Below are 20163 nucleotides of genomic sequence, written 5' to 3' on the forward strand. Positions count from 1 at the left end.
ACTGGTTTCGAAAGAGAGACTACATATTGGCGCTAAGTATAAAATATAGTGATCCAGCTACGCCAGGAATCACCATAAGATTGGAAGATTCTAGTAACTGCCCTGAGGAAGCCCCATTGGGGCGAAACGCGTTGGATGCATTTTTTGCTGCTCTGTTCAATCATCTTACACCATGCATGATTCAAGAATCCATTAAAAGGAACATAGCTCACACTACTGAAGAGTCTGGATTGAGTCACCTACTGTGCAATTGTGCATTTTTTGTAATATATTATGTTGCCTCTCTGTGTGCTCTAAATTATATTATATTTGTGTGGTCCTGTGGCAGTGAACCAGTGAGGTGGGCAACATTGACCTGTTTACAATGTGTGTATAGTAAGGTAGTGCAGCCTTTATTCAGTACTGCCTTTTGGTCTGTGTTTGTGCCACTGGGTTCAAGCTAGCCTGGCTGATGAGGGGTCTACCCCAAAATCAGTCAGAGGATGCTTTTTTCCGGTCCAGGGATGACCTGGCCTGCAGTTCGGGCTGGACTGTTCCCGCTAAGGAACAGGGTCAAGACTGATTTGCATATGCTGGGTCCAAACTGGGGTGGTGCGGTGAGCAAACAAAAGGTGGATTAAAGCCAGATCTGTGACTGAGGGTGAATGTTTGATTTGTTCAGCATTTCGTCCATTATCCGTTCTTTTTCCTTTTGTTAGACTAAGCGGGAAGGGTATGCCCAGAAGTGGGTCCCGTGCTCACTGTGCCACTAGATTCAAGCTAGCCTAGCTGATGAGGAGTTATACCCTGAAACTGGTCCCAGGATGCTTGTTTCCGGTCCAGTGATGACCTGGCCTGCAGTTCAGGCTAGACTGTTCCCATTGGGAGCTGGGCCAAGATTGATTTGCATTTGGATGGATCCAAATTGGGATGGTGAGCAAAAAAACAATGGATTAAACCCAGGTCTGTGACTGGGGATGAATGTTTGCTTTGTTCAGCATTCCGTCAATCATCTGTTCTTTAAGCTCTGCATCAATGAACAAAAATGCATGTCAACACTTCTCCCCATTAACTTGCATTGATTTGAGGCAATTACAGATAAGTTCAAAAAAGCCATTTTTTACTTAAATAATAAAAAGTCTTCTTTCTGAATCAGGGGTGTTGACATGTATGAACTGAGGCCAAGGAATTGGTGAGCTTGCTTTATAAACCAATAATCAGATCAGCCAATAGTTCTCTCGCCTTTGTGACTTATTGGCCTTGCCCAAGATTTTTAGACAGGCTACACAGAATACCAATGATGTGAAACGTGGCACAAGTAAAAAAAGAACAAAAGCCTATGAGGCCGCAGCGTGCATCATTTTTTAAGAAAGCATCTCTACAAAATGACACAGGAGCTTTTTTTTCTTTTTAGTTACCAATCCTAACGAGAACGGTAACCAAAGAAAAGAAAATGTGCAAAAGAGTTTTTGTTTTTTAACTGCAGGCAACCGGGGGACAGAAAGAACATGGGGGAACGGGGGAGGGGGCAGGGAATGTCAAAGCAACACAGAGTTTGAGGTGGAACAACATGGGAGGGGACAAGAAATCAGTGGTGGGGCAGAGCTGGAGGGACAGTGAAAGCCACGGGGAGGGCAGGAGCGAAAGCAACACAAAGGTTTGGGGGAAAGCAACATGGAGGGCATAGGTGGGGCAAAGCAAATGGGCAAATTCAAGACGAAGAGGCCGGGGAAGCAGTCAGGAAACAGAGAGCAACATAGAGTGTAGAGGAGAGATGTGCACTAGGAAGGCAGATCGAAAACGATTCAACTCTAATGGAGTGCATCACACAACAGAAAAAAATAGTGCTTGAAAAGCAAGCAGTGAAAGGAACAATGTCAACTATTCAGGGACAGTAAACTGGAAATGCTCCATGGGCAGGACAAACACATGATTGACAATCTAGCATACCAATAAGAAGCAGACAAAAAGCCAGATGTAATGGTGCACGTTAGCACTCTAGCAGTTGGGGGGTGGAGACGTGGGAGGGACAGGAAAAGGAGGGGTCGGGGAAAAGGATAAGGGCAGATTAAAGTAGGGACATTAGGGGAATGGATGCAGGAATAAACCACCTAAAAGAATATTCGAGTCCGCGTCATTATTATTAGCTAGGACTTGACAACTGGTGAGGAGGGTGGGATGCATCGCGTTGCCTGAACGCGTTGCTCCCTGAGACCGGTGGATCTATTCCGGTGGCGCCGTGTGTGTGTGTGTGGCGTCGCGACGAACGCGACCATCTGGGTGCCCCCCTTGGCAAAACCTAAGCCGACGGCCTCTCCTGACCCGGTCCTGAGTTCCCCGGCCCGTAAGCTGTGAGGAGAAATAGTTACAAGCGTGGACGTGCGCTGAGAGCTGGGTGTCCACCCCAGCCACGTGTGCTGCCCACGACGAACTGCTGACGCTGGGAGCTCACCCCAGTATTACCTTCTGCTTTGGAAGTCACTGCCCGATGCCGGGTGGCCACCCCGGTTTTCTGTGCTGTGCACAATTTATCGCTGCCGTCATCTGCCCGGTGAGTGCCTGCCTGTATGTGCGGAGGCCCCGGGGTACAGAGAAATGAGCCAAATCTCGTGAGAAACAAGACTTCGATGACGGCGGCCATCTTAAGGTCAGGCTTTTCTACCTATCCCCTGTCAGGATTGGTTGGCGGCCATTTTTGAGGTAGGTGACCGTTGCCCTGCATTGAAGTCTTTCGCAAAAGTCACGGCATACAGCAGCGGGACGGACTGCCTCTGAAACAAGCTTTACCGCCTCATAGAGTCTCTCTCGATCTGCTTCCCCACGTTGACTTTCATTTACCTAGGGGAAACCAAATTGCAGAAATTGTTCTTTTCCTTTTCCTTTTTTCTTTGACAATTAACAACGAGCTACTTGGCAGACTGCGGCGAGGGCAGTAAAGCTGTGGAGCGTCGATCACCGTGCCTGCCCTGCCTTGAGCCCTGTAGACCTACTGATTTACAGGGCTCGTGGATGAGAGACTGCTCGGCCTTCGGACTTTTTGGCTTCCTGCCCCAAACGACTTTCACTCTTTTGTTTGTTTGGCGTTTTGAGTGAGTCCTTTCTCACGTTGATAGAATTCCTGGGAGCCTGCCGAGTTTGCTGTTCGGCATTTCTGAAGGGATTTCGGACTTAGGAAGATTACTGCAGACCACTGCGGGGGCTCACGGAGATGGGGCTCACGGAGACGATAACGGAGCCTCTCTCTTACTGCGAGGTGAGCGGAAACCACATCAGCTGCCAGGACGGGTGATTTTCGGACCCCTACCTGCTTCTTGGGTGGTTTCTACAGCTTGTTGGTGCCCTCCGTTCCCCTTCCGCTGCCGCAGAACTCCAGCTTGCGACCGCAGTGGGGGGGGACTACATCCCCAGACTCCTTTGCCGGCAGCAACACGCCCGGAGGCGCTTCATAAGGGAGGGCAGCCCCAGTGGAGCGGGGGCTACCAGGACACTTGGGCGGGTGATTTTCGGACCCCCTACCTGCTTCTTGGGGAGTTTCTACAGCCTGTTGGTGCCTTCCGTTCCCCCCTCGCCGCTGCAGAGTTCCAGCAGAACTACATCCCCCAGACTTCTTTGCCGGCAGCACCACGCCCAGAGGCGCTTCATAGGGGAGGGCAGCCCCCGCGTCGCGGGCTAAGAGAGGCCAGAAGAGGCCGGGACGGGGCACGATTCTTGGATTACCGAAGAACCAAGGTAGGATCTTCACAGTGCATTGCCCAGAGCCTACCTAACCTCTCCCCGGACACAAAAAGGAAGTAGTCTAATAAACTGTCTGTTCACTTGCATGGGTGTGTGAATTTAGCTGCCCCATGACGACTAAAGTACTCTACAATCAAACTCCTGCCCAGGGTGGATCCCTGAAAGGGACACTGGACCTGTACCTAACCAGGGTGACTTCGGCCATTGCTACTATCGAACACAGCCTTCCCAAAGATGTCACATGCTGTGAAGGATCCCCCTCAACTTCACTTGATTCGCCGAACACTGTATTGTTGAAAGAGCTTAATGGGATTTGTAACACTAAGTATAACATTATATCAAAGGAAGATTAACAGACTGGTCCCTATTTATGCCCTGTGGGTTCTGGAAGTCCTAAGCCCAGAAAACCGCAGCAAGTTATTAACAGTTCCCTGGTAAACCCGGATGTTGCTTTAGTAGAAATTCCCACCGTCCAACCGATAGAATGTCCACAGGTTCTTGCTCAGGGTATTAAACGTAAAAGTGTAGCTTGCAACGGGAGACCCTCGAAACACCCAAAAACCACCTTAAAACCAGTTATGGTTACAGATGCCATCACCCCTGAGAGCCCCAATCAACTACTGGAAAACCCTGTATCCCTCCTTCCAGCCACCCTGCTAGCTAGCTTAGAAGAACTGCTTAAAAACCTGCTTGTCCCGATAATCGACAGGATAGAGAGAATTGGGGTAAAGCTTGCAGAACTAGAGGTAAACAACCTGACAAACAACCAATCTCAGAGCATAGCTGCTTTAAATACCCATGACACCGTTGTCCATCATAAAACCCCCCTGGGTCAACCATCGGACCCTGAATCCCGAGCACCCAAAAGAAAGGAGCCTTTTAATAAATGCATTACAGCCAACAGCTCTATCTTTAGAGCACGGCCGTCCCAACTAGGTAAGCTTCCCGAGGGTCTAGTAAAAACCAACAACTGCACACATTTACCACCAGAGGCAGGACCCTATGTGTGCGTCCTATCGGGAGTGCCGGAGCTCACTGTTGGGAAAACTGAAAGACATCAGGGCCTTAAAAACAAAGTTCAGTATTGGCTGACGAAAAACTGACCACTCCCAACTAGTATCAATGGCAGAATTTTGAGTGTGAGAAGGGTGGGGTGGATAGGGTTTCGGCCTAAGAACATGGTAGGTGATTTGGTAATTGTCAATTTTAAGGATAGACAGGTCGTTCCATATTTGCGCAGCTGGGAGCCACAAAGAGGAGATGGGCAAATAAAAACACGAGAATTGTATCACTTCTACCCCCGTACCGCATATACGTTGAACTCTGTTTATCATCATTAACTAAGGACAGAACGCTATAGCCATGATGCAGTCTATTTGCCCCACTTCTCCCGTTTATAACCGGTTAATGTACTTTTGTTCTTGTTTTTAATTGTAAAAATCTCTCTTAACGTAATATATTTTGCGCAATCTTGTGTATATTTTAATGTAATGAATTTTGTAATCTGTATGCTTTTATGGTTATCGATTGTAACCGAATAAAGTACCTTTGAGTGACTGACTGAGTAAGGCAGCAGAGATTTCTATCAACAAGCACGAGCAAATGCAAAGAGGAAAATACTAATAAGCGCCAAAAAACGTATGCTGAGACGGTTGGCATATAACGGAAAAGGGAATAAATGGCATTCAACGAGCCCCCCGTCCCTACTAGTGGATACGTGCAGTGAAAACCCCCACAAAGTCAGCAAAGTGACTGTAAGAAAAATACAAATACGCAACAAAACAAGTCTTGAAGATGTCGGGGTCACCATCACGGAGAGCCCAAGCCCCAGTTGACACCAGCAGACCAAGAATGATGGGCGTTTCTTTCCTACGCCCTCCTGAACCGCTCGCACTTGTGGCTGGAGGAGGAATGGGCCTCCGATGGCAAGAATGGCTCGAAGACTTTGAAGACTTTATGCAAGGGTCACATGTAACAGAAGAGGATCAGAAATTAATTGCTTTGCGTAATCTCGTAGGAAAAGAGATTAGTCAGCTCATAAAAGAACTGCCCACTGGAGATGCCGGATCATACACTTAAGTGCGTGACGCACTGAACAGGAAGTTCCTACACAAAAAGAATGTCGACTACGAAAGGTACACTTTCAATCTAGCGTCACAGGAGAAGGAAGAACCAATGAGCACGTACATCACACGGCTTCGACGGCTGGCCAGATACTGTGAATTCAACGCATTCTCCACGGAAGATGCTCTCAGGTTACGCATCGTAGAAGGCTGTCAATCAGAGTCCTTAAGACGTAGACTGCTGAAGAAAAGCTATACCTTAGATGAGATTGAGGAGATGACTAGAGTCCATGACCAGGCGGAAGAACACGCCACGAAGATGGAGGCGGGACGTACGGAGAAGCGTGAACAAGCTTTCCGACTCAATCACGCACCACCCGCAGGTCTTCTCGTGACAGACAAAGAACGTCGAGGACAAAAACTCATCAACACACAGGTCGCCGACGTCACGACTCAAGTAGAAGGGACAAAAGACGGGAACGTCCACTCAAGTGTTACCGGTGCGGCTATGATTTTCCCCACACGGAGGCCTGTCCCGCCCTTGGACAACAGTGCCGTAAATGCGGGTGAGACAATCATTTTGAAAATGTCTGCGGAGAATATCGAAGAAATAAACAGAAAGAACATAGACGGCCTTCGCATCCAACGGCCATGCGCCATCACGCCAAAGCAGTCCGAGATCACCGAGGATCATTCACAGGATCCTCACAGTCGAGTAGGACATCACACAAATCATACTGGTCGAGAAGGTCGCCGTCACGAGAATTAAGATCACCATCACCTGCGTCACAGGACAGTGATGAATACATCTGCATGGTGGCCGACCCTGATCAACTTAAGAAATACCCGCGACTTGATATCCGTGTAGGTGACCACGCTCCTAAATTTGTGCTTGACAGTGGTGCAACCCTGAACTACATTCCAGTGACAGAATATTGGAGAATGAATCCAACTCCTCCACTAAGCCCCGCGCATGCGAGAGTGTACACGTGGATGTCAAAGAAACCACTCCCTTGTTTAGGAAAGTTCGCAACCTCTCTCACCTTCAAGGATCACACGGTGCCTGCTCACATACATGTGATCAAGGGACCAGAAGCGGACTGCCTTCTCAGCCTCCCCACAGCTGAACGACTCCGGCTGTTTGAGGTCCTATATCGAGTCAGCGATGACCCAAACATCATCGACAAATTTCCCAAACTGTTCACTGGGCTCGGGAAAATGGCTCGCTGTCAAATGCGCTTACACATCAATGAGCAGGTGACTCCGGTAGCTCAGCATCACAGAAGGGTCCCCTTTCACCTCCAAAGGGCCGTTGAAGTGGATCTACAAGAGCTCTTGCAAGCTGACATTATCGAGAGAACAGATGGACCCACTCCATGGGTTTCACTGGTAGTGATTGTGCCAAAAAAGGGTACCCCAGATAAAGTGCGCCTCTGTGTTGACATGAGGGTACCCAATATTGCCATTGAGCGAGAACGACATCCTGGGCCGCATCTGAGTGATATGATCGCGTCCCTCAATGGAGCCCAAGTCTTCTCCAAGTTGGACCTTAATAAAGTATACCATCAACTTGAGTTACATGAAAAATCACGGTACATCACCACGTTTGCTACTCATCTTGGACTTTTCAGATATAAGCGGCTCAGTTTTGGAGTTTCCTCTGCAGCGGAGATATTTCAAGAAGCCATAAAAGAGGCAATTCACCACATTCCCAATGCACTAAATTACAGTGACGATATCTTAGTCTACGGTGCAACAGTGCAGGAGCATGACACTGCACTAGATAGAGTTTGTCATGCCCTTCTAGACGCGAACCTCACGTTGAACAAGGACAAATGTGAATTTCACAAGTCCACTTTGAAATTCTTTGGACATATATTCTCCGGAGCAGGGATGAAGCCAGACCCTGAGAAGATAGAAGCGTTGAATGACACAAAGAGCCCTCAGGACGTAGGGGATGTGAGATCCTTTCTGGGAATGGCGAGTTATTGTGCTAGATATATAAGAGACTATGCCACCATCAGCTATCCATTGCGCAACCTCACCAAACAAGGGCAGCCGTTAAAATGGACACCACAATGAGAACAAGCCTTTCAGGAGATCAAAAAGGCAGTTGAACCTGCAAACAACATGGCATACTTTAACCCCAAGAGAAAAACGTAAATTACAGTTGATGCTAGCCCTGTTGGCTTAGGAGCCATCTTAGCCCAGTTCGATCATGACACTGACCAACGACACGTGGTCGCATATGCCAGCAGGAGTCTTACAGACACGGAAAGAGCTTATTCTCAGTCCGAGAAGGAGAGCCTGCCCGTTGTTTGGGCCTACGAACGCTTTCACATCTTTGTGTATGGCAAACATTTCACGTTGGTCACGGACCACCAAGCCTTGGTCACCATCTTTGGCAATCCACGAGCTAAGATGCCTACCAGGATAGAACGATGGGGCCTCCGTCTTCAAGAATACACATACACCATCATACACAAACCCGGAAAGGCCGCCAATCCTGCTGACTACATGTCGAGGCATCCTAAAGTCACAAACACATCTGAGCCCTCCCTAGCTGAGGAATATATTCACTTTGTGGTTGACCAGGCCATGCCACCCGCTGTCCCACTGGAAGCTATCCGTGATGCCACCATTCAAGATGCTGTTCTGCAACAAGTGAAGCATCGTCTCCGAACAAACACGTGGCGGCATTCAGACGAAGATGAATCAAGAGATCCGAGCAAGAGGCAAGAACTGAATGCGTTCAAACATGTAAGAGATGAACTATCGGTCGCGGCAGATGAAATTGTGCTCCGAGATCAGAGAATCGTCCTCCCCATGCAACTTCGCCAAGGAGTGATCAATCTGGCCCATGAAGGTCATCGCGGAATGGTGGCAACCAAAAGAGCTCTCAGCAAAAACAATCAAAACAGACAATGGACCGCCATTCAACAGTCAAGAGTTTGGGGAATTTGCCAAACACCTAAATTTCAAACATCGCAAGATCACCCCTCTTTGGCCGCAGGCAAATGGGATGGTTGAACGATTTATGGCCACTCTGAAAAAGACACTCCAACAAGCTACAAGTGACAAGAAAGATCCCCAAGTTGCATTAAATGAAGTCTTGCGAGCTTCCCAAACAACTCCACATGCAACCACTGGCATATGCCCTGCTACTTTAATGTTGGGACGATCCATAAGAACCAGAATACCCACTTTGGATGAGGCGCTACGGCCTGACATGCATGGACTTAAACATGACGAGATTACCACCACTGAACGCAAAAGTAAAGAGAAGATGAAATCATTTGAGATGCTCGGAGGAGAGCAAAAACTTTGTCCATTCATGAAGGAGACAGGGTGCTAGTTAAACAAGAGCAACAGAGGAAAACGAACTGTCGCTATCGAGATGAGCCCTTAATGGTCACCCAGCAAAAAGGAACTATGATCACTGCGGAGTCTGAAAACAAAAGGATCACAAGAAATGTGTTGCACTTTCAAAGGTGCCCCTCTGCAATCAAGGATGCCCTTGACAGTCCAAAAAGAATCGTGGACAGTGAGGGTGCCACAGCCAGCAGTGTTTTGCCAAGGCCCGAGACTCACATTGAGTCTGAAAGTGAGAACTCAGAGATCCATCTGAGACCGCGACGAACCATCCGAAGACCTGTACGGCTGATTGAGGAACTGTAAACATGTTCACCGTGACATTGAGGTAACGAGCCGTTGCCAGCATGATTGACTTCGTTTTTGTTCAAGAAGAGGGGAGATGTAATGGTGCACGTTAGCACTCTAGCAGTTGGGGAGTGGAGACGTGGGAGGGACAGGAAAAGGAGGGTTGGGGGAAAAGGATAAGGGCAGATTAGAATAGGGACATTAGGGGAACGGACGCAGGAATAAACCACCTAAAAGAATATTCGAGTCTGCGTCATTATTATTAGCTAGGAATTGACACCAACTAATGGTAAGCAATGTCCTGAGGCCACTTGACAAGTATGCAGAGGAAACGGCCTATGTAGCTTAAAAGCTGGTCCGTGTACATAGTGCCACCTTCAGTCAGTCCTGTTTTTTTTTTTTTAGCGGATAGCAGTTTGCAGGCTGGGATTTTAGAACACATGCTAACAACTTTAACATAAATGTATGACCCATAATCATTAATCTCTTGAATACAAAACCACAGCTGACTGAGGTTAAGTCATTACATAAGCAGCGTGACAGGTATGTGCAACCTGCTGCAGAGTGGCGATTGAATATTTATTTTTGACTATGTGTTGGCTAGGAGGTAATATGAAAAAACAATTGGTATGGGAGGATATCTTCTTTCGGCGGCCTCTTTGTACAGTGATATGTCTGAATATACTGGGGCGAGCGTATTTCTGTGCTTCTGATTTCTTTCCCTCCCACTTCCTCCCACAGCTGCAGGCATCATTTCGAAGCAGGGAAGTGAAAGCGCTGCGCACTCTCCATTCCGCCCAGAGAGCAGCTACAGCACAGGAAGAAGGAACCACCCTGCAGGATGGTAAGTGTCTCTGCTTCAGATGAAGGAAAGCCCGGCCCCCCTCTAGGAACCTCTAAAGTCTGAACAGGCGCATTTTGTGACCAAAACACGAAGGTTGTTTCCCCCAATCGAAACGCGGGCATTTTGCAACTTCCCATTGAAAGACGCCGTGGGGGGAAAATGGACGCGATAATAATGGCGAATGTTGGATGCCAGAACAGGGGACTTAGCGGAGCCCCATTGCCTAGGGACGGGCGAAACTCCCGCGTGGCACTCAGCTCGGAGGTGTGCAGTTCCGCTCTGTGTCCGCTGACTTTTGGGTCCGGCTGGTTAAACGGGAGAAAGTGTCACTGTCAAAAGAGCCCCCCTCCCCCGGCTTCCAACTTGACCGTTGGTGCAGGGCTGACGCGTCCAGTGGGAATTGTGGCAAACACCCCAACCCCCGTCTCACCCCGGCTCCCTCCGCCCCCAACGGAGGTGCGGAGAATGCGGGAAAATGGGGTGACAGCGCCTTTAACTGTACATTACACACAGGAAGTCTTCCTTAGCGGTACTTGGTTTACGTGGTGCGGTTTGACATTCCGTTTTGTTTCTAAACGGAGCTCCCAATGTTCCTAGGTCCATGCGTGAGGGATAGCCCAGTCCAATTTTTTTTGCTTTGCCTTCTGGGGCTTGGAGTCCTTTTCTGTACTGAGGAGTGGAACCTGGGAAACGTTTCTGTGACGTATTACCGCTCACTCACAGAGTGGCCCAGGCCAGCATCTCAGTAGAAGCGGGTGAGATGATTGCAAGTACCGGATCACGTTACTTCCGGTTCGAGAGTTCGTTCCAATGAATGCGACTCTTTTCAAAACATCATGAATAAATTAGTGCTGACATGACACGACGCCAACCTCTGCTACATTTGTAGGAAATGGCCCTTGGCCCTCCACATACTGTAGATTCTGCATGACAAATCGTACACTCGTCTCGACTCTCTTAATGAAGGTTGCGTTTTTTCTTAAGTTCTGCGTATGACATATCCTGTAAACAAACTCTTTGCTCTGAGGAGATGCAGGGTGTTTTAGGGCCTGGAATTTCAAATATGCTTTCCTTTTAAATACTTTTGGCCAGGTTGCGTACATTCCTGTCCCTGGAAGAGTTGGTGTCTAGAAGTACTGGATGATTAGTTTCCCTAAGTTCAGTTATTGTGTTGTTTTTTATGTACCTTTAGGTTTTCCCTAAGGCAGTGGATGTCCTGTCTGTTGCAAGACCTATTGTTATTTTACAGTTGGCTTTCAGCCCTTGTATTGCTTACGGTTGGCTTCATAGTCATTCTCATTTCCTGTTTTTTCATTCGTTAGTTGTGGGCTTGCTGCTTTGCTGTCTTTGCTTTTATTTGTCCCGCCCCTGGATCATTGAAGCATTACTATTCCCCCCCCCCCTCCCACTGCTCACTTTTTCAGGTTCTACTTTTTTCTTTTTATTTAACACTCTGACAGTGCATATGTTTTCTTAGTCTCCCCACTCCACTCATAGTTCCTCTCTCTCGCCTGTGTGCCTTCTCCACTCCAATTTTGATCTCTCCACCGTGCCCCGTGTCCAGCTTCATGTTACTGTTTCTCCAATGGCGATGTCTCCACCTGGGCCCCCGTGTTACTTCTGCCCCTCCTCCCTTTGCTGCTTCCACAGACACCCTGTGTTGTGTCTGCCCCTCATCCCTGTGTTGTCAGCCCCCAACTACACCCCCTTATTGCTTTCCCCCACCAGCCTAAAACAAATAACCACTGACCGAAACTCAGGTGCTTTATTTAGTGCCAATGAGTTTCGATGGTCGTCGTCACAGCCCACAATGCAAGCACACTATCCCCTTCCAAAAACATGATTCATGACAAACATAGAAACAAGACTTTGGGGGAGGGGCTATTGTATAGGGAATATAGAAACTCTTAGCAGTATATTGTAAAATCCAATTTGTCGGCAATGCATTTGCATTTACTATAATTCCACATAATTTGATGTTACTTATTACTTTTCATTATGTATCTTGGGACACAGTTTTGGGAAAAAGTGTTTTCCGCCTTTAGTCTTGGGTTTCGGACTAGGGTTGATCCGGAGGCCAGTGTGGCACTCTTTTTGGTTTGTTAAGCCTGAGGCAGAACATTTACATGGGTAAAGGAGTGTCTGGCATTTGTGATAGCCTCTTTAATTGCTCACTCATCGATCCAGAGTACCAACACATCGAGTAGCATAATAAAATTAATACAATGGGGGGCCGCTGCTGACACGGGGGTCATTCTAACAAAAATTTACCAGCATTGGCACAGCAGCAGGGCTGCTGCTCTTCGCCCTGTCTCCCTCCCGCTGCCGCTGCAGAGTCTAACGCGGCCGCCGAGCGGAGGGAGACTCCATATCCCAGCTGCCCCAGGACCGGAAGGGACGGCGGAGCGCCAGGAGGCGGCCACAAAACCACAGTCGGCCCCGGTGGAGCGGGGGCCGCTGCTGACACGGGGGTCATTCTAACAAACATTTACCAGCATTGGCACAGCAGCAGGGCTGCTGCTCTTCGCCCTGTCTCCCTCCCGCTGCCGCTGCAGAGTCCAACGCGGCCGCCGAGCGGAGGGAGACTCCATATCCCAGCTGCCCCAGGACCGGAAGGGACGGCGGAGCGCCAGGAGGCGGCCACAAAACCACAGTCGGCCCCGGTGGAGCGGGGGCCGCTGCTGACACGGGGGTCATTCTAACAAAAATTTACCAGCATTGGCACAGCAGCAGGGCTGCTGCTCTTCGCCCTGTCTCCCTCCCGCCGCCGCTGCAGAGTCCAACGCGGCCGCCGAGCGGAGGGAGACTCCATATCCCAGCTGCCCCAGGACCGGAAGGGACGGCGGAGCGCCGGGAGGCGGCCACAAAACCACAGTCGGCCCCAGCGTCGCGGAAGCGCGCAGAAGCGCCCGGGGCTAAGCCCGGGCAAAGGGCGGGCCCTCTACGGCCCTCATCGGACGGAAGAGGACGGGGACGGGCCACCCCCTTTGTGTGTTCAGCACCAATACTGGAGGTAAATTCCTGATTTGTATTTTCCCTAACTATGCCTAAGCCCCAACCAGGGGATATGTTCGACAAAACCCCCCTTACCACTACTAGCCAACTGTACCCCCTGTTCAGAGACGTGGGTAAAAATGCACCTCGTCTATTCTCAGTTGGGTCTTCCAGGGATGATTGGGTGGAACTAAATACTTTTTGCAGGACTAACCCAACTCAAACACTCCTACAAACCTCTGTCAGTCTGAAAAAATTGACTTATTGGGAGGAATTAAATGCTTTGTGCGGGACTAACTTTCTTCCTGTTATAGCCCCTTCCCCCGTAAAAGGCTCTACTATCGACCCCCGCATAGATAGACCTTGCCACCCACCCCTACCACCTAAGGAGGATAGCAGCCAAGCTAGTGGACTGTCACAAGGCCAAAATGCGAAAAGGAAGCATGACGGGGTTAATGATCAGGAAACAGAAGCCAAAATACAAAGACTCTGTACTGATTCCTCATCGCCTGCTACAAACCCTACCTTATCCAAGATGCACACTGAAACTCTGGCTGACGAAGTAGCATCCCCCCATTTGCAACTATTGCCCCAGTTTGAATTGATGTTAAGATCTGTAATAGAACCCCTGCTTGACCAAATCAACATCTTAGGGGACAGGTTGACAAGCCTAGAGACTATAATTAAAGCCAATTCTTTCTCTCCCCCAATGATTGTTAGATCTAATTGTTCCACTCTCTCTATTGCTCCCAAAGTGCCTCACACTACTAATACTGTCCCAACTGTAAACCAATCCCCCAACTGCCTACCTCACACTGCTACCAAAATCGCCCATACATCTGTGATCAATACCACAAAAAATGTCCTAACCGATAGACAACCTCCCAAGAGACTACCTTCAACTGCCACCAAAATTGCCCGTAAACCCGAGTTACCTAGATACTCTGCTATTAGAGCAGAATCTAACAGAGTAGCTTGTATAGAATTGCCTCCAGAAGCCGCCTCTTTTGTGCTCGTTCTTGCAGGAGTACCTGCACCCATCCACGGGAGACCTGAAAGGCATCAGGACCTATTGCACAAGGTCCTGTTTTGGTTATCAAAAAATAGACCCCTCCCACCCAACAAAGACGGTGGTATCCTGAGTTTTAGGAGGGTGGGTTGGTTAGGGTCATCACCTAAAGAAATTCCCAGGGACTTAGTTCTAGTCAAATTTAGGGACAGGCACACAGTCCCCTACTTACGATCCTCCCAGCCCCATGAAAATGACGGCTCCATCTCCGTTTGGGATCTGTATGATTTTTATCCGAGTACCCCACCTATCCCCCCACCAAGACCAACAGCCCTACACAAACATGTGCTAGGTAGGGGTACCATGAATTTTCCTACCCCTATTAGATCAGCTCTTGCTATTAGAAACCGATAGTGAATGTTTATGAAAATCAGCATTATGTAAATATGTACCGTGGTTTTACTGTAGCTTGTGTTTTTATAATGATATATACTTTTATGATTTCTTTGTGGAATCGAAATAAAGTTATTTGATTGATTGATAATACAATGAAACATTTTGAATAGACATGTGCAAGGAGAGGTGGGGGGGTATAAAAAGTTTTAACACTTCGTGGCAGTTTATGGAGGTAATAGAAAATGCTACACACTTGGCTAGTTATCTAAGGCCCAATAGCATTTTAGTTTTGATATTACTGTCTATGCACTGTATAATATCTTCTTTATCCTGATGGCAGTTATATAATGACATTTTTCAGAGGCACAGCTGCACTATCAGTGGCAGATATTCCTCGATATGTACTGTGAATATCTTTTGTATTACTGCATATGTACTGTATAATATCTTTGTATTTATTCTGATTGTAGTTTTATTATGACATTTGCCAGAGGCACGATTACACTATCAGTTGCGAAGAATTCCTTGATAAACATCTTTTATTTCCTGATGGCTGCTATATTTTGAATGCCAAGGCATGATCGCACTTTTTTGAGAGATGGCTGCTAATTTGTCTATTTTAGGCAGATTTGCATTTAGGTTTGATTGCTGCTAAATAAGTATCATATGAAAACTGTGTTGTATTTAGAGAACAGTTTCTTCGCTCTTCATACTTTATATCTATGAACTTTGCTTCGGCAGTTTTTTTAAAGGTAAGGGACTGGCGAGACAGCTAATTTCGTTTGGCACAAAGGCACTTTATTTGCTGGCAAGATTTTGGAAGTTTGAAACTATTAGCCTCTTGGAAACAATGTTTGATGCCAATGTTGTAATTCAACGAGTATGTTACTATTCGCTATTCATTTGTATCTAATGTCATTGAATTGTCCTCTCTGTATTTGTATGTTATATGAATCCGCTCAATATTTTTTTTAATACTCTCCAAAAGCCTCAGGCCTCTGTGACCTTTTACAGTGTTGAGTCTTAAAAAAGGAACCTTATATTAAGCACAGGAAGTCCCATGAAGCAGCCATACATCACAAGGAGATGGCCAGGCAGTACCTACGTTTAATGGGGCCATCCACTGTATAAGAACAAGCATTGGTATAGCCAATTGGTCTCACCTATGCGAGAACTATTGGCTTTGCCAATATGTTTTTGTAATGCTGTACACCGGAGGGGCCACTGTTCAGCATGGCTAAAAGTTAGTGGTCTAAAGGAGATTGGCGTGGAGTGGTGTCCTGTAAAGTAGAGAAGAGTGAAGTGTTATGGTGTGGTGTCCAGTAGATTTGAGTGTTGGGGAGTGGAGTCTCGTGGAGTAATGGAGTGTTGTAGAGAGAGTAGAGTGTCGCAGAGTTGAAGGGCATAGAGTTGAATATCGTAGAGTGGAGTACAGTGTCAGAGTTGAGTAGAGTGTCATAGATTGGAGTGGCATAGAGTGTCTGGAGTGCTGAAGAGCAAGGTGGAATGGCATAGAGAGTGTTTCATGGAGGAGAGTGGTGTAGAGTGGAGTACATTGTGATAGAGTGGAATGGCATAGAGTTGAGTAGTGTGTCATTGAATAGAGTGGAGTAAAGTGGCATGGAGTTGCATAAAGGGAGTTATGTAGAGCATCATAGAGTGGAGTAGTATGGAAGAATGGCATAGAGTGCAATAGGGTGCTCTAGAGTGGTTTGGTATAATGTGCAGTAGTGTGCCAGTGGAGCAGAGGTTAATGGAGTAGGGCATTGTGGAGTGCCATGTCGTAGAATGGCCTAGAGTGAAGTGGCATAAAGTAGAGTGGTACACAGTAGACTGGCGTAGAGTGCATTAGTTAAGAGTAAAGGGGTGTATAATACAGTGACATAGGGTTGCGTAGAGTGCAGTGGCATAGAGTAGAGCGGGGCAAAGAAGATTGCATTGGCATAGAGTGTGATGGCATGGAGTGGCACAGAGTAGAGTTAAGTGGCATAGAGTGGAAGGCAGTGGCATGTAGTGGCGTAAACTTGTGTTGTAAAGTGCAGTGGCATAGAGTGAAGTCAATTAGAGTAGAGTGTCAGAGTGCAGGGTCACAGAGTGACACAGTGCAGTGGTGTAGAGTATGGTTGTATAAAGTGCAATGGTTCAAAGTAGTTGGCATAAGTGCAATGGCGTAGGGTGCATTGGTTTTGAGTAAAGGGGTGTAGAGTGCGTTGGCGTAGAGTGCAGCTGTTTAGAGTACAGTGGCATAGTGTACACTGCAGAGGCGTAGAGCGCAGTGGCGTGGAGTAGAGTGGAATGGTGCAGGGTATAGCACAGTGGCATAGAATAGAGTGGTATAGAGTAGAGTGGTGTACCGTTGATTGCAGTGGCGCAGAGTGGCATAGAGTGCAGTAGCGTGCAGTGGCGTAGAGTAGATTGGATTGGTGCTTGATAGAATTGAGTGGTGTAGAGTAGTGGCTTAGTGTACAGTGTTGTGGAGTGGTGCAGAGTGGAGTGGCCTAGACCGGAGTGGTGTCGGATGCAGTGGCGAAGAGTACAGTGGTGTATAGTAACGTGGGGTAGAGTCCACTGATATAGAGCAGAGTGGTGCAGAGAGAGTAGAGAGGTGTAGAGTTAAGTGGCGCAGAGTGCAGTGTCCTAGAGTGTAGTGGTGCACACTTGATTACAGTTGCAAAAACAACAAGTGATGGACTGAATGTGGATCAATGTCACACACTCCCCCAGTCAAAAGATCTGGGCCCAAATCCATCGTTTTTTTGCACTCCACACCACCCTGGGTTAGACAATGGCGATATGCAAATCAGCTCTGACCCTGTTGCCCCATGGGAACAGTCCAGTCCGAACTACAAAAGCCATGTCCTTCCCAGAACGGAATCAAGCATCCGAGGACCGGACCGGTTTCGAGGTAACACCTCTCATCAGCCCGGCTAGCTTGACTCCAAGTGGTGTGGAGTGCCTGGGACACACGTCTGGGCATCCCCAGCGCACTTAGGGTGGCAATTGCAAAAACAACAAGTGATGGACTGAATGTGGATCAATGTCACACACTCCCCCAGTCAAAAGATCTGGGCCCAAATCCATTGTTTTTTTGCACTCCACACCACCCTGGGTTAGACAACGGCGATATGCAAATCAGCTCTGACCCTGTTGCCCATGGGAACAGTCCAGTCCGAACTACAAAAGCCATGTCCTTCCCAGAACGGAATCAAGCATCCGAGGACCGGACCGGTTTCGAGGTAACACCTCTCATCAGCCCGGCTAGCTTGACTGCAAGTGGTGTGGAGTGCCTGGGACACACGTCTGGGCATCCCCAGCGCACTTAGGGCGGCAATTGCAAAAACAACAAGTGATGGACTGAATGTGGATCAATGTCACACACTCCCCCAGTCAAAAGATCTGGGCCCAAATCCATCGTTTTTTTGCACTCCACACCACCCTGGGTTAGACAATGGCGATATGCAAATCAGCTCTGACCCTGTTGCCCCATGGGAACAGTCCAGTCCGAACTACAAAAGCCATGTCCTTCCCAGAACGGAATCAAGCATCCGAGGACCGGACCGGTTTCGAGGTAACACCTCATCAGCCCGGCTAGCAGTTGATTACAGTGGCATAGAGTATTGGCGAAGAGTGCAGTGGAGTGGTGCAGAGTAAAGTTGAGCAGAGTAGAGTGGCTAAAAATGTAGTGGCAGGGAGTGCAGTGCTACAGGGTAGAGTGTCATAGAGTGCAGTGGTGTAGAGTGCATTGGTGTAGAATGCAGTGGCGTAGAGTGGTGCAGAGTAAAGTGACAGAGTGCAATGTTGTGGAGTGGAGTAGAGTTCAGAGGTGCACAGATTGTCATAGATTGCAGTGACTTAGAGTCTATTGTTTTAAGTAAAGTGCTGTAGAGTACAGTGGTGTAGAGTGAAGTGGCGTTAAGTGCAGGGGTGTAGAATAGAGTGGCATAGTATGGCGTGGTATAGAGTGGACTAGAGTGGCATAGACTGCAGTGGCATAGAGTAGATTGTTTCAGATTAGAGTGAAGTGGTGTAGAGTGTTGTAGGGGGCAGTGGTGCAGAGTGGATTAGAGAGGTTTAGAGTGGATTGACGTAGAGTGGAGGTAGAATGACATGGAATTCAGTGGAGTGGTGCACGGTAGAGTGCAGTTGCATAGAGTTGTGTAGAGTGTTGTAGTGGTGTAGAGTGGTGAAGAGAGCAATGACCTGGAGTACAGTGGTGCAGAGTACAATAGAGTGGCGTAGAGTGCAATAGTGTAGAGTGACTCAACATGTAGTGGTGTAGAGTGCAGTGTTCTAGAGTAGAGTGTTGCAGAGTATAGTGCCGTAAAGTACAGTGGTGCAAAGTAGTTGGCGTAGGTACAGTAGCATAGGGTGTATTGATTTTTAGCAAAGTGGTGTAGAGTGAATTGGCATAGATTGCAGTGGTTTAGAGTAGGGTAACATAGAGTGGAGTGGTGTAGAGTGCAGTGGCATAGACTACAGTGGTGCACATAAAATTGTTTTAGAATGGAGTGGTGCAGGCTAGAGTGCAGTGGGATAGAGTAGTGACGTAGCGTGCAGTGGCGTAGAGTAGTGCAGGGTTGATTGCAGTGGCATAGAGTGGAGTGATGCAGCATGGAGTAGAGTGGCGTAAAGGGCAGTGCCATAGAGTGCAGAGGCATAGCGTAGATTGTTTCAGAGTAGAGTGAAGTGGCGTAGAGTGGAATGGTGCAGGGTAGAGCGGAGTGGTATAGAGTGGCGTATAGTGCAGTGTTGCGGAGTGGAGTAGTGGAGAGGTGCGGAGTGGAGTGGCCTCGACCGTAGTAGTGCAGAGTGCAGTTGAGAAGAGTGAAGTGGCATAGAGTACAGTGGTGCAGAGTAGAGTAGGGTGGGGTAGAGTGCAGTAAAGTGGTACAGAGTAGAGTTCAGTGGCGCTGAGTTCAGTACTGCAGAGTGTTGTAGAGTGCAGTGGTGTTCAGTGGTGCAGATGAAAGTGCTGAGTGCAGTGGTGTAGAGCAGAGTGCAGTGGCATAGAGTATAGTGGCGTACAGTGCAATGGTGCAGAGTAGATTGGCGCAGAGTGTATTGGCTTTGAGTAAAGTGGCTTAGAGTGCAGTGGCGTAGAGTGGCATAAAGTAGAATGGCAGAGTGCAATGTTGTAGAGTATACTGTCGTAGAGAGCAGTGGCGTAGAGTAGAGTCCAGTAACTCAGAGTAGAAGAGTGCTATGGTGCAGAGTAATTGGTGTAGAGTGCATTGGTTTTGAGTAAAGTGGCACTAAGTGCATAGGCGCCAAGTGCATTAGCATAGAGTAAACTGTTTCAGAGTAGAGTGCAGTAGGGCAGAGTAGATTAGAGTGGCGTATAGGGGATTGGCCTAGAGTGCACCTGCGAACAGGGGATTGGCACAGGGCATTGGAGTAGCGTGGTGGCATAAAGTGCAGTGTTGCAGAGTAGGGTGGCATACAGTGAAGTGGCGTGGAGTTATGTAGAGTCCAGTGGTGCATGG

At 48.1% G+C, this 20163-nt stretch overlaps 1 protein-coding gene across 2 annotated transcripts in view; it reads left to right on the top strand.

The window, feature by feature from the left end:
• The first annotated feature begins 9626 nt into the window (after nt 1–9626).
• Nucleotides 9627–20163, top strand: part of GMFG (glia maturation factor gamma) — a 60051-nt gene continuing 49514 nt past the window's right edge. Inside the window, exons 1-2 of one of the 2 annotated variants that reach the window (XM_086938874.1) lie at nt 9627–9726; nt 10179–10281. In XM_086938874.1, the coding sequence (XP_086795000.1) occupies nt 10279–10281 (3 nt within the window). In that variant the 5' untranslated portion in view covers nt 9627–9726; nt 10179–10278. Of the gene's footprint in view, nt 9727–9842; nt 9981–10178; nt 10282–20163 lie in introns of those variants that run through there. The other variant, XM_086938875.1, reaches the window with a different exon arrangement.

The sequence above is a fragment of the Lissotriton vulgaris genome, chromosome 9 (assembly GCF_964263255.1).
Source record: "Lissotriton vulgaris chromosome 9, aLisVul1.2, whole genome shotgun sequence".
NCBI lineage: Eukaryota > Metazoa > Chordata > Amphibia > Caudata > Salamandridae > Lissotriton > Lissotriton vulgaris.